At 35.1% G+C, this 13,893-nt stretch overlaps 1 protein-coding gene across 2 annotated transcripts in view; it reads right to left on the reverse strand.

The window, feature by feature from the left end:
- The window catches only part of WWP1 (WW domain containing E3 ubiquitin protein ligase 1), an 85,845-nt gene that overhangs the window by 50,899 nt on the left and 21,053 nt on the right, over positions 1–13,893 (reverse strand). For both annotated transcript variants that reach the window (XM_037504428.2, XM_037504423.2), the window contains exons 2-5: positions 12,573–12,667; positions 5,008–5,098; positions 2,921–3,059; positions 1,889–2,013 (exon numbers count right to left, since the gene is read on the reverse strand). In XM_037504428.2, the coding sequence (XP_037360325.1) occupies positions 1,889–2,013; positions 2,921–3,059; positions 5,008–5,077 (334 nt within the window). In that variant the 5' untranslated portion in view covers positions 5,078–5,098; positions 12,573–12,667. The remainder of the gene's footprint in view (positions 1–1,888; positions 2,014–2,920; positions 3,060–5,007; positions 5,099–12,572; positions 12,668–13,893) is intronic.

Here is a 13,893-nt window from a genome sequence, read left to right on the forward strand (position 1 = left end):
TTCTGCCCAATTAAATCATAAGAGGTAACTACGGTTGTACAATATATAAGAGATTCATTTCAAAATATATTGACATTATAATCCTCCTACAGAATCATTTTGATGGATATGCATTACAATCTTTGTGTGGTAGATAATTATAATCTTCATAAAGAGGTTCAATATAGTCTAATAACAGAAATTAGGAACAACCTAAATGGCAACAATTGAGTATGGTTTGAAAAATTACAGTATGTGATAAAATAGTCTAAAAAGTACTAGAATCAGATTTCAAAGAATAACACTGAATTTTACAGGGGAATGCAACGATTTAACATTAAGAGAATAAGAATATGAATCTAAATATGCTCCCAATTATTATATTACACACAGAGGAAATTCACTAAGTTAACAGTAATAACATCTAGGTTATGAGAGTATGAGGAAAAAATTATGTGTATTAAAAAGATTTTGTGTAAATGCTCAATCTAATGCAGAGATAGCATACAAACAGATGAAACAAAATGTTCACTTCTGAAATTCTGAAATTTTTAGGTTAACTGAGGTATTACATATTTACATCAATAATGCCATATAACCAGAAAAAGAATTCAAAGCCAGCTATGATCAGACCACACAAGATATCATATGCTTACAAGAACAACTACTTATTTCTGTTATCAATATGAAATTCATGAATTTCAGCTCCTACAAAAAAATCACCAAGTCATAGCAGAGAATCCAACTTTCAAAGCCTCAAGAGAATTTTGTTTTTAAGTTAGAACACATAAAAATTAGCATAACATTTATATTTTCTTGATCCATAAGTCCTATGTCCAAAAATTACATCAAAATCAGATTTTAAAATTATATGTAGATTTTCTTTTTTGTTAAAAACAGGAAAAAAAAAACCTCTTAAAATAATCAACCCATTATCTTAAATATTAGCATTTTAACCCCTAACCCAGCAAGTCTACTTTTAGGAATGAGAAAACCTTTTAGGAAATAAGATGAATACAATAATTTACATATCTGAACAACACATTTGTTTGAGTGACTATCAGAAACTGCCTAAATGTCAAACAATAGATTAATTAAATAAAGTATGGCGTGAGATGGCATGTGGTCCTTAAAATTCATACACCAGAAATTTAGTTTTTAAATTTTCTTTAGATTACATAGATTTTGACAATTTGATAAAAGCAATAAACTTCCCCAATTCAGAAACATATCAATAAATCCCAGAATTTTTTCTGATAGATTCACAAAATTGAAAAAGATTAGTCTACCATAAAACTCCCAGGCTAGGGAAATTAAGTATCATGGGAAAATGGTTACTGTATTGTTAAAAACAAAACAAAAAACTAGGGATAAACCATTAGATGCAAAAAAGAAAAATGTGTTTGTGTCTATCAACAAGAAAAAGACAAACCCCAAATTATTAGGATTGGTTATCCTTGTATAGTAGAACTACAGATAATTTCTATACTCCTCTGATATTTTCCATGTTCTTCATATTTTTTTACAAGGAACTAGCTATATAATATAAAAGAAAGGTTTAAGAGTTAGAATCTATTTTGTACAAACAAAACTGTTACTAGCCAACTAATAAAGTACAGTAGGTTCAGGTATTGATCTTTTTCAAGGTTTAAAGTGTAATAATAATAAGTCACTAAGGGTATTAGGGGTATGACAGACCATGCCATGTGAATCTGTAAAATGGAGAAAGGCAATGCAAATATTTTCTATTTCATATAACATCACATATTTAAAGGTAATCACATGTAAACTAAAGTTCATCTTTATAATATAAAACTGATTTTTGGTTTCATTGCTTTTGGACTTCAGGATACTTTCAAAGTGTCTAATAAACTTTCAAAGAAAGCAAAAGCTAAAACAAAAAACTTACATTTTCTATTGTGCAGTAACAGAGCTTGTTTCAAATCTATTGTTGCTTTTCCCAATAATGCATCCGCTTTTAGAGTGTGATGGCTCCAAACTTGAAATTCCAATGTAGTCTGTGGGGTCACATTTCTGTAAGGGTAAAATTAAAACAGGAGTACACACCATTATTCTAAATAATAATTCCCATTAAATGTTTTACTTTAATTATCTTTAAAAGCCTTTACTATAGTTTGAGGGAAAAAAAATTCAGACAGTAAGTTAACTGATTTATAAGTAAAAACAATATTTACTTTCAAGTACAGTATAATCTTTAATAACCAGATAAGAATTTTTCTAATCAGCAAACCAAAACACTAGCAAAACCTTGAGTCAGATTTCACAATAAAACTTTCTATTTGAACAAATTTCTGAAGATTTAAGACAAATGATGGCATGTTAAAATACACTAATTTATGGGCCTCCCTGGTGGCGCAGAGGTTGAGCGCTGGGTTGTGAAGCTGCCCGCAGCCCATGCAGCGCCGGTTCGATCCCCGGCTGCTCCCCGGCCACCAGAGGAGGGTCCCACATGGCACGCAGACCTCTCCTGCCACCCGCTGCTCCCCTCAGCAGTGTGCTTTGGTCCTTCTGCCTGCTCTGCTCCCTGCTCTGGCTCTGGTGAATTCTCTCACCCTCCGTGCTTCTGACTATACCAATGCTTGTATAAATAAATAAAAAATAAGTCTTTAAAAAAATAAATAAAATACACAAATTTATAACATTATATCAAAAAATGCTAAAATTAGGGATGATGATATTTTGACATTTTTACATGAAAATAAAAGGAGAAAATAAAGCTATACGAAAAATGCAATCTGTAAAGCAAAAAAGCAAGATCATACTTCCACTCTAAAGAAAATGAAACTAACGAATTTTTTTATAGTCTCTAGTCATACTGGAAAATAGCATTTATGACTTTGAAATCCTACAAAATAATTTTTAAAAATTCTAAAAGCACTCTTCCTTTGAAGATTTTGCATTCGTAACGTAAGGTACTTACACAGTTAGCTGTTCATCCCATTTTGGATTAGAAGAACTATTGGATTTTGCTGTTTTTTTAATTTCTCCATCTACAACTACTTCTGTATATATTGCTGTTCCAAACCAGTTCTTTTTTCTTTTTAGTTTGGCACTTGAAACTAACAAAAAAATGATAATCACTAGTGAATACATGTAATCAAAGAGTAACATTTTGTACTAATCTCTAAAATGGAACTATTTTTTGTGCAATTCAAATTCTTTTCACTTACAGATTGAAAAAACCACCCACAAAAACTAATGACAATGTCTGAGAACCATCCAAATTCTGCAAAAGTTTTAGTGAAATATAATTCTTATCATATAATTTACTCATTTAAGCTTTATAATTCAAGGTTTGAATATATTCACAAAGATGCATAACCATTACCACACTTGATTTTAAACCTATTCATCACACCAAAAAGAAAATCCTTAAGTATCCTCTCTCCTCTTTCTTCCCAGTCCCTCTCAAACCTCTCCCCTCCAGCCCTAGGTAACCATTAATCTGCTGCATGTCTCTACAGGTTTGTCTGTTCTGGATATTTAAATGAATTCACATGATTTTTTTGTGACTTTACATGTTTTCAAGTTTCATCTATGTAGTAACATGTGTTAGTACTTCAATCCTTTTGACAACATTCCAATGTATGGATACACCATGTTATATTTATTCATCAGCTGATAGACATTTGGGTTATTACCACAGTTTGGCATAATACTGTTATAAACATTAGAGCACAAACTTTGTGAGGACATATATTTTCATGTCTCTTGGGCATGAACCTGGAGTGGAATTGCTCGGTCATATTGTAATCATATTGAGTAATTTCCCAAAGTGGCTATAACATTTTACATTCCCACAAGTAGTGCATTCCAATTCTTCCACATCAACAACCATTTTTCAAGTTAAAGCTGAACTGCCTCAAGCATCAGAAGTGTCTTTAGATTCAACATGCCATTAACCTCTCTGCCATGTAGGACTCATGCCTTGCCTTATCTGAAATTATATATCTTTGGCATTATTTTTTAAACACATGTCCTGGAAAGTTAATTTAGTTTTACTGTTTGTTTTAGACTCCATATCTAAGTGAAATCATACATTATTTGTTTTTCTCTGTCAGACTTACTTCATTTAGCACATAGCCTTCAACATCTGCCCATGTTGCTGGAAATGGTAGGACTTCCCTATTTTTAATTATCTCCAATTTAATACATTATTTTTAAATGATCTAAATGAAAACACTAACATTGGTTTTGAGGGAGGGTTTTTTTTGTTGTTGTTGTTTTTTTTGGCCTGGGGTGGGAGGACACAACCTCTCCTACCCCCAAGCATATAAGGAATACGGTTTCAAAGTAATTCTCCTTTTGCTTTTGTCAGCTGTATATTCAGTTAGACTCAGTGTCTTTAGTTATTTTTAAAAAATTTTATATCCACATGTATTCCAATTAACAAGTATGAATTATCGAAAGACCCTTAGCCAAGGCTCTTTCATGCTTTTGCAAATGAGAATCCCTCTCCCTTCAATGTTCTCTGCTACCAATCTAATATGAGATGAACTGATTACTCCTCAAAGAGTTAAAGTGAATCCTTCTCTTACTCTGTTTTCCTATGTCTATAGGTTATCTCCAACCCCAAACAGACCTAAGACAACTTCTCTAAGTTCTCATTGGATACAGTTAATAGCAATTTCACTATTATACAGTAAATTCCTGGAAAACTAAGATTTGTGTTCTCATACATGTAATTCTGCTTAATAAATACTTGCCTATTGTTGACTGCATAGCTAAATGGATGAAGGAAGGCCTTCATTATCCTTCTCCAGCCTAATAATAACTTCAGGATCAACTCAATGCTGCTTATTCCAATACCCCAAACCTTCCACCACCAAAGAGGATATATTTAATATATAAATAATTCCTAAATAATTTTAGAGGATATCTAACTTTGAGATCTGTTTCAGCCTGTATGAACCTAAAAGATACTTATGGAATACATCAGCTGAATTATGATATTAGTAAAGTTTCATCAGGGAATCATTATTTTAAATTATTATGAAAATAACTTACCAGTTACCTGTAACTGTAACCTTCCACTGTGGTTATTACTAGTATCAGACCTTGGTGAAGCAGTGGCCATGTCCCAAAATTCAGCTTAAACCTATAAAAATGTTAATTTATTTATGCATTAGATAAGAGACTATAATTTTCAATATGATTAAACTGTTTGTTTGAATCACAAAGAAACCACATGTAATACTGGAGAAAAATACTAAGGATAAAATGAGACATGATAAATATTACTACTCATAGTCCCAGAAAATGAAGAAAAGGAAATGATACCAGAAGAGAATATGACTGAATGAAAGCTACCTAATCACAATACTAAGAAACACAATGTATAAAAAGAGACAGGATAAACATAAAGAAATTGCCATTTGGACATAGAATACTGAAACTGCAGAGCACTAAAACAAAGAGACCGTGTTAAGAGCAGCCAGGGAAAAAAGACATTACATCCAAAGAAAGAAAGTAAAATGACAGCAGAAATCTCAACAGCAATTGAAGCATGAACATCTACAAATGACTGAAACAAAAATTATTCAACTACCAAAACTCTCTTTGGGGTAGGATGGACAGCAAAAAGACATTGCCATATAAACCAAAAGAGTTTGCTAAGAGACCTTTACTATAAGAAAATCTAAAGAATATGTTTCATAAGAGAGTAAAATTACCACAGGAGGATCATCTGAGATCCAAGAAGGGAACATAAATGAAGAAACCGGTAAGCATACAACTTCAACAAACACCATCTTGAGTCCAATAATAATAACTTATTATGGTATTTAAGTGAAAACAGCATAAAGCACTAAAATATATAACAAAAACAAGAAAAAGCAGGCACATAGTGGAGGGACAGGGCAGGGAGAGAGAGGACAGGAATTAACATTCTAATTTTCCTTGGATTGTTCAGAAGAGGAATTATAATCCAATTTAACTTTAGACTGTATTGTAGTGCCAGCAGTATTTCAAGGGTAATCAAAGAATAGAAATAAGAGGATATCATTTTAAACTAGTAGAGTAAAACAAAATACATTAAGAAAGCAGAATAATCCCTCCCCTAAAAAAGGTTAGAAAAGGCAAAAATAAGCAGGACTATCAGAAAGCACAAAGAACTAAAGTACAAAAATAATCCCAATAAATGTGTATGGGCAAACTCAAAAGTAAAACACAAGATATCTACAAAATAAAGATTTTGATAGGAAGATAAGATAGATATTCATAAGTTCTCAACAAATATAAATAAAAAGGAAGCTGGGATAAGTTTTTTTTTTAAGATTTATTTTTTATTTCTGTAAGAGCTGGGGTACAGGCCAGATGCGAGGGAGGGTGAGAGGATTCACCAGACATAGAGCAGGGAACAGAACAGGCAGACTGACAAAATACACTGCTGAGGGGAGCAGTGGGCGAGACAGGAGAGGTCTGCTAGCCATGTGGGGTGCTCTGAGGCCAGCGGGGATCAAACCAGCACTGCAGAGGCTGCAGACAGCTTCACAGCACTGCGCTCTACCACCTGTGCCACCAGGGAGGCCCTGGGATAAGTTATAATAGCAGAACTTCCCCCTCCCCAAAAAAGAGAACTTTGTTCAATTTTCTAATTAGACAACAAAACTCTAAATTTGCATACTTAAAAAGTTTCCTAAGTTTTTAACCCCCTTCCCAGTATCAACAAAGAATAGGACAGTATCTTCCTAATAGACTTCCTGGCTGAGAATGGCAACACTGGTGGAAGAAGCATTTATGTCCCCAAACCATTCAGTTGGGGACAGAACAGATAATCTGGAAGACCTTTCAACCACCTGGCATAGTAATGGTGACAACACATAGAAGGCACCTCCAGTTGAGAACTGCATCCTGCCCACTGCTCCACAGGCTGCTTGGGATCCCAATTTCTACCACAGTTATCTTCCCAAATTGCCACCCTAGACTGTTTTCCTAAGGAACCCAACTTGTGATGTGACACAAGTCTCCATTAAGTAACAATTCCGTGCATTTACCATGTGAACCCAGCAATCCAAAGAGGTCAAAAAGTTGATTATACTGAGTTTGAAATTCTGGATTCAATGACTCAGTGCCCTGAACCTCAAATAAGAGTCTCTGGGTTTCAGAATTCAGTGGATAGTGTTGATCAAGCACAGGTTAAGCAGGGATGATTATTCCTTTGGCTGAAACAGAAATCAGGACTCTCAGAAAACAGATACAAAGTGAAGGAATCATCCCGCCACAGACAGTTTTGATGACTATCTGCCTAAAAGAGGTGATAATAGCTTCGAAGGCAAACACTGTAATCACATGGAGGCCAGGACTACCATGATGACTAAGCACAGACTATGACGGAGGCTATGACTGCATAAACAGTGACAGAAATGTATGTGATAGTGGATATGACTGGGATGAAGATTACAAAGGAAGTGGGACTATATGAAGACCAATATGACAGACAAGACATTTGGTCAAGGAGCTACAAAACGATTACTCCTGGGATGATTACAGGTGTGATGACAGAGGTTCCTCCCAAAGATCCAAATTTAATCGTAAACCTCACAATATTCCTAAGGAAGATGACTCCTCCTTCTGGCATCTTCCAGTCTAACCCTGAAGTTTCTATTTTGGCAGTGGCAAAGTCTAATGACCCAGCTATGAGAGAGTAAGAAGTAGAAGAGGAGCTACAGAAGGAACAGGAGAAAGTGCAGTCATCAGTTGGATGAACAGAACCTAGAATGACAGTCTCAGGAGAAACACACAAGATGGCAGAGTTAAGAAACTCAGAAACAGGAATGGTCAAAGACAGGGAGAGTCATCTCAGACAGGAACCCCAGCTACATATGTCATAAGCCCAGATCAGGACGCACGAAGGAAAGAGAGCAAGAAGTCTGGAAAACGAAAGGACCTGGTAAGGCAGACGACTGTCACTCTCCAAATTTTAAGTCTCTCAAACTGATCAGCTGCTATAGGTAATACTGGTCCCTCCATCAAAACAGGATGATTGGGTGAAGTGAAGTGCTAATCCTTCTGGTTGGTCTCAGACCTCAAACACAGCAGTAATCCCCGACTAACCATCTCAGGAGACTGATTAGTCTCCTGATTATGAATGAGGACAATAAAGTAGATGGGGTGAGTGTCTTAAAATGTCCAAGTGGGAACAACAGCAGGATCCAAGATAGAAGGAACAAAAGACCAATGGAAGGAATCTGAAATTAAATATGACATAAATAATCACAACTTTAATCTACACCTTAGCCAAAGAAACCTGAAGAATTCAGCCTTTGAATTCAGTGCTATGTAAATATGCTGCTCTCCTAATGAACTGTATTTTGATTATTAAAATGAGGAGGAAGACTACATGGAATATATTTCTACATCCCATGCTTTCTGTACTCGTTCTCTATTCCAAACATTCCCGAGCAAATCAAATCTCTATCCAGACAACACCTGGGGAAGTGGGGTGGAGGGACAAAACCAGAAGGGGAGTAACAAAGGATTGTTAAAACTACAAAAAGAAACTAACAAACTGGACATTATTGTGGGTGATTTTAACACATTCCATTCACAGGTTAAGGACCAAAAAAAAAAAAAAAAAACCAAAATAGGATTTAGTGAACATAAAAAGAATCTTATATCCAAGTATTAGAAAATAAACATTCTTCTCAAGCATATATAGGATGTACAAAAAAATAATAAACATACTTGGAGGTAATGAAAATCTTATCAAACTTCAAAGACTATCACATAGTTCTCATGCTCTGACAAAAATGCAATTAAGTTAAAAATCATTAATAGAAAAAATACAAAGAGAAAAATACTTCTAAGTATTTCAAAGGTCAGAAGAAATCAATAAAAAGTTTTTAAACACTAAGAATGGAATGATAATGAAATCACCACAGAAAAAAATTTGTGAGATAAGGTAAAAGCTATACTTTGAGGCAAATCTATAGCCATAACAACCTATACTAGGAAAAAGGCTGAAAATTAATTAGCTAATAATAGGCCAATCTATTAAGTTACAGAGTCACAGAATAAATCCAAAGAAAATAGGCTATTATAAGGAAGAAAAACTAATGAAGTAGAAAATAGATAACAGAAAGGATAAACAAAGAGCCCATTTATTAGAAAACAAATAAATGCCTGGAGAGACTGAGGAAGGGTAAATAAAGTAGGGAGTCGTAAAACAGACCAATGCATGGGAGGACAGACAACTACAGTTGTAGCAAAGATATTGATGGGAAAAGAGGGACAATTAAATGGTTCTGAAATTATCTATATGGAAAGAATGAAATTGGATGCCTACATCACATCACACACCAAACCAATTTGACTAGTGATACAATTATGAAAGGCAAACTTCAAAGCTTTTAGATAAAATTACAGCAGAAAACTATTGTTTTGTGTCCTCCTAGATTGGAATTTCTTAAACAAGCATATTCACCAAAGAAAAGCATGAATATTTTGACTATGTGGAACCATGAACTTGTTTAACATAAGACATAATAAAGAAAACTAAATAACAAGCCACAAACTAGGAGATATCCACAGAATATAAACGTGATCAAAGATTAGTATTTAAACTACATGAGAATTTCTGTACAAAGTTTAAAAAGACAACAGTAGGCAGCTAGGCAAAAGATCCAAGCTGGTGTTTTGTAGAAACTTATATGGTCATAGAACCATAGAAACTTATATGGAACATAGAAACTATATGGTCAATAAAGATAAGAAAACATGCATAAGCTCATTAGTCAACAGAAAAATAAAATACTATTTTAAGAAGATGTAAAAAATAAGTATAAGAAATTTTGACAAAACCAAATAATGGTAAAAAAAAAAAGTGAAACAGTGGTGGTTTTTATAAAATACTGCTAATAGGTATTTAGATTGGTAAAATCCTATTAATAGGTCATAAAATTGACAGAACTGTTGGAAAACAATTGGCATTATCATATGAAGTTGAACAACTGTGTGTCCTTCAAAGAGCAATTCTAGAAGTACACTATAAAAACTGCACTTGTGTGCCAAGTAGAAGCATTCTTTATGGTAACAGTAACAATAAATAATCGAATATCCACTAATAGAAAATGGTTAAATGAATTAGGCCAACTCACATAATGGAGCATTTATATGGTAGTAAGAATGAATGAACTATAGCTATAGCAACATGAATGGGTCTTAGAAACTAGAACGGTGAATGGGGGTAAAAAGACAAACAAGAGTTCTGGGCATTAATGTCTTCCTTTCACTCAACCTACCTCCAAGATTTAATATTATAAGTGAGGTCATTAAAAAATGCTTTTAATTCTTACTGGCAAAGAAGAAAGTGATGAATTATTTTGCTGATTATCATGACCTCATTTTTGCTATGCATTTCCTTTGAAAATGCCATGATTCCATTATTGAAAAAGTAATCCAGAACATGGAGACATTGTGGATGGAGTCTCAAAAGCTTACATAATCAACACACAATTAATGTCCACTGAAGAACTGCTGAAGTTCAAAGGGCAAATGACAAGCTGCCCCTCTTCAGAGGAGTAAGCTACAAATCTAGCTTAAACATTTCTGCACAAACTGTTTCTGTTACATTATGATGCTCTGAATAAGGAGCTTTATTTTTTATATGGTACAGCGTAATTAACACAAAAAAGTCAATCTCCCAATTATTTTGTCACAAATTTATTTTTTAAAAAGATTTATTTTTATTTATTTATGTACAAGAAGAACTGGGATGAGGACAGAGGCACAGGGGATAAAGGGGGATGAGAGGACCCACAAGAGACTAAGTGGGGAATAGGACAGGCAGATCCACTGAAATACACTGCTATGGCAAGCAGCAGGCAAGATAGGAGATGTCTGCTATGCCACATGTGGGCTAGCTCCCCGGCTAGGAATTAGCACTGAGACTTAACCCCTATACCACCAGGGAGGCCCTAGTTTGTTACAAATTTAAATATGCATACTGAGATTTTTCTATGTATTATTTTATAATGTCTGAATGTTCCCGTTGAAATGATATCAATTTGTGAATTAGATTTCTTCTATAATAAAATATCATTTTTAAAATGTGGATTTTTTTTTAAAGTCTACAAATGGAGCAATTATGAAACTCAAATACATTTGTAGTAAAACCATTAAAAGTGAGATAAAAAAACTAATTCAGAATAGCAGTTAATTCAGGGGATAAGAAAAAATAGGAATATGAGTTTGTAGAGGTACTCACAGATAGCTCTTTAACTGTTGATATTGACCTATTTTTCTTTTAATTGAAGACTGCATTATAACATAAATTTCTGGTGTTCATCACTGAGAATCAGTATGTGTACATACCATTTTAGGTACTGACCTGTTCTTATTAACTTTCTTATGTTACATATAATCTGGGGCATTCAAATTACACAATTTTTAAAAACTTAAGAAATAAATGGAAGGGAATAAAATAGATATATGAAAAGTGTAGACCACTAATTTGTCAAGAGTGATGGTAAGGGAGAATGTCTGCAGGCTGTGAAGGAAAACAAGGCAAGGGCACAGCTTTCACACAGATGGCATGTTATTAATCCTCCAAGAAAAAGACACTTCTTCCTATGAAAAGAAAATGAAGGACCCAAGACAGGTGAAATATTAATTCATTTGTAGGTTGATTAAAAGAAACCCGAGGTACTTTATTAGTGAATTAGAATGGAAATCCATGAGAAAAAAAGCGACAAACAAGCAAGCATAGAATTAGTGATTTGAGAAAAATATTGAAAGTTTAGAACACTATGCAGACTGGGAACAGTGCCAAGTAGGTAAAAGATTATTCACTCTATTACCTAAAGCTCCTTCTGTACCTTTTCTACCTCTAAGCTATTCCTCCCTAATCTTCAGACTCAGTGTAAGCAGCTGGTAACTAGTAACTACAACTTAAACTGGAAAACATAAGAGATGGTTCAAAAATGATTACACTGGGTCTCCCTGGAGGCACAAGGGGTAAAGTCTCAGCACTATCAAGCTAGTGCCAGCCACTGCAGCATGAGTTGAATCCCCGGCCAGGTAGCTAGCCCACACAGCAGATCTCTCATTTCTCACCTGCTGCTCCGCTCAGCAGTGTATTTCAGTAGATCTGCCTGTTCTGCTCCCCATTCTGACTCTGTTGAATACACACACACACACCCCTCCACACCCCAGGCCTACACCCCAGCTCTTGTACGCATATCTTTTATGAAAAAAAAAAAAAAAAAAAAAAAAAAAAACAAACAAACCATGATTACACCTACCTTAAAGAGGAAAATAAATAGCAAGTCAGTTATCTATTCCAGTATATATGTAGTTTCCACACTTCATTTAAAAGTAATTATGTGGCACTTAAAGTTTAATGTGTTGTTATATATACTCTTTAGTCTGAGCATTACAATAACACTGAATAAGTAGGGTGGTACTATTCCCCTTTTATAGATGAAGATATTCAGCCTCAAAAGTGTTTAAAGTCTATAGCCATATTTTTGGCTATAGCCTCTTGTATGAATAGTCTATAGCCACATATTAATACACAGGTATAATTGACTACCAACATGTAGGGAGTTTTAAAAAAAGTATTAATCACTTACTATGTACCAGGAACTGTGCTAGATACTGGAAATATAAAGGTGAGTGAGACACGATTCCTTCTTTCAAGGAGCTCATAGTCTAGTGAGGCAACAACCTGTAAACAAATAAAAGCTTTCAGTATGACAGTTAGAAAAATAGATGCAACATGTAAAACAGTACATCGCAGGAACACAAGAGAAGGTGAATAATCCAACCTCAGAGAAAAGACCCTTTGAATGACCTGATTTTTTTTTTTAAATCTTTTTTTTTTTTTTTTTTAAAGATTGACTTATTTATTCATACAAGCACTGGGTACAGTCAGAAGCGTGGGAGGGCGAGAGAATTCACCAGAGCCAGAGCAGGGAGCAGAGCAGGCAGAAGGACCGAGTACACTGCTGAGGGGAGCAGCGGGCGGCAGGAGAGGTCTGCACGCCATGCGGGACCCTCCTCCGGTGGCCTGGGAGCAGCCAGGGATCGAACCAGCGCCACAGAGGCTGCGGGCAGCCTCACAACCCAGCGCTTAACCACTGCGCCACCAGGGAGGCCCTGAATGACCTGATTCTAGAAGTGCAATTCTCCAAGAGAGTTTTTGGGAAAGTGTGGAACATTGAGAGAACTGGTGGCATGGCTGGGAAGTGACATATAAAGACAGTGTAAAGTGATGACACTAGTTGTACAGGATCTTATGGAACAGTTATATGGTATCCTGAATATATGAACCACAGTAGTTTAGAGTTTATCCCAAAGGTAACAGATAAACACTGGAGGCTTTCAACAGTGACAACCACCATTTCAGAATAACTTTGACAGCAGGGGATTAGATTTTAAAAAATGAGTTTATCTGAACCAGAGCACTGGCAGTGTGAAAGATAAAACTCAGGATATGTATAAGAACTTGACCAGATGGCGACAGGTAAGTAGAGAGTTATAAAGGATTGTGAACCACTTATGTTTCCTACTTCCCTATCAGGGTAGATGGTGCCATAACCAGGATAAGAAGTAGAAGTGGAACACATTATGGAGACAATAGAGTACAAAGTTTTCAAGAGTCAACTTGGCAGAGTATTTGGCTTTCTTTTCCAGTTCTGCTACTTACTGTGCATACAAGGGGGTTGGGGTGGGGGAGGGTAACACAGCCTGACTTTTAACAAACTTTCAAGCAACTGCTATTCATACAAGAGGCTATAGCCAGCTATATGTAAGGTGATTATGTTCTGTTCAACTCTGAAAATGCCACCCAGATAGTGATGAGCTGTTCATAAATATGGGTTCATAATTACTTAACTACAAAGCAAAAGAGTTTTGAAAATGAGTGAGAATACTGAATGGGGACAACAAACA

The sequence above is a fragment of the Talpa occidentalis genome, unplaced genomic scaffold (assembly GCF_014898055.3).
Source record: "Talpa occidentalis isolate TD23 unplaced genomic scaffold, MPIMG_talOcc4v2.1, whole genome shotgun sequence".
Classification (NCBI taxonomy): Eukaryota; Metazoa; Chordata; class Mammalia; order Eulipotyphla; family Talpidae; genus Talpa; species Talpa occidentalis.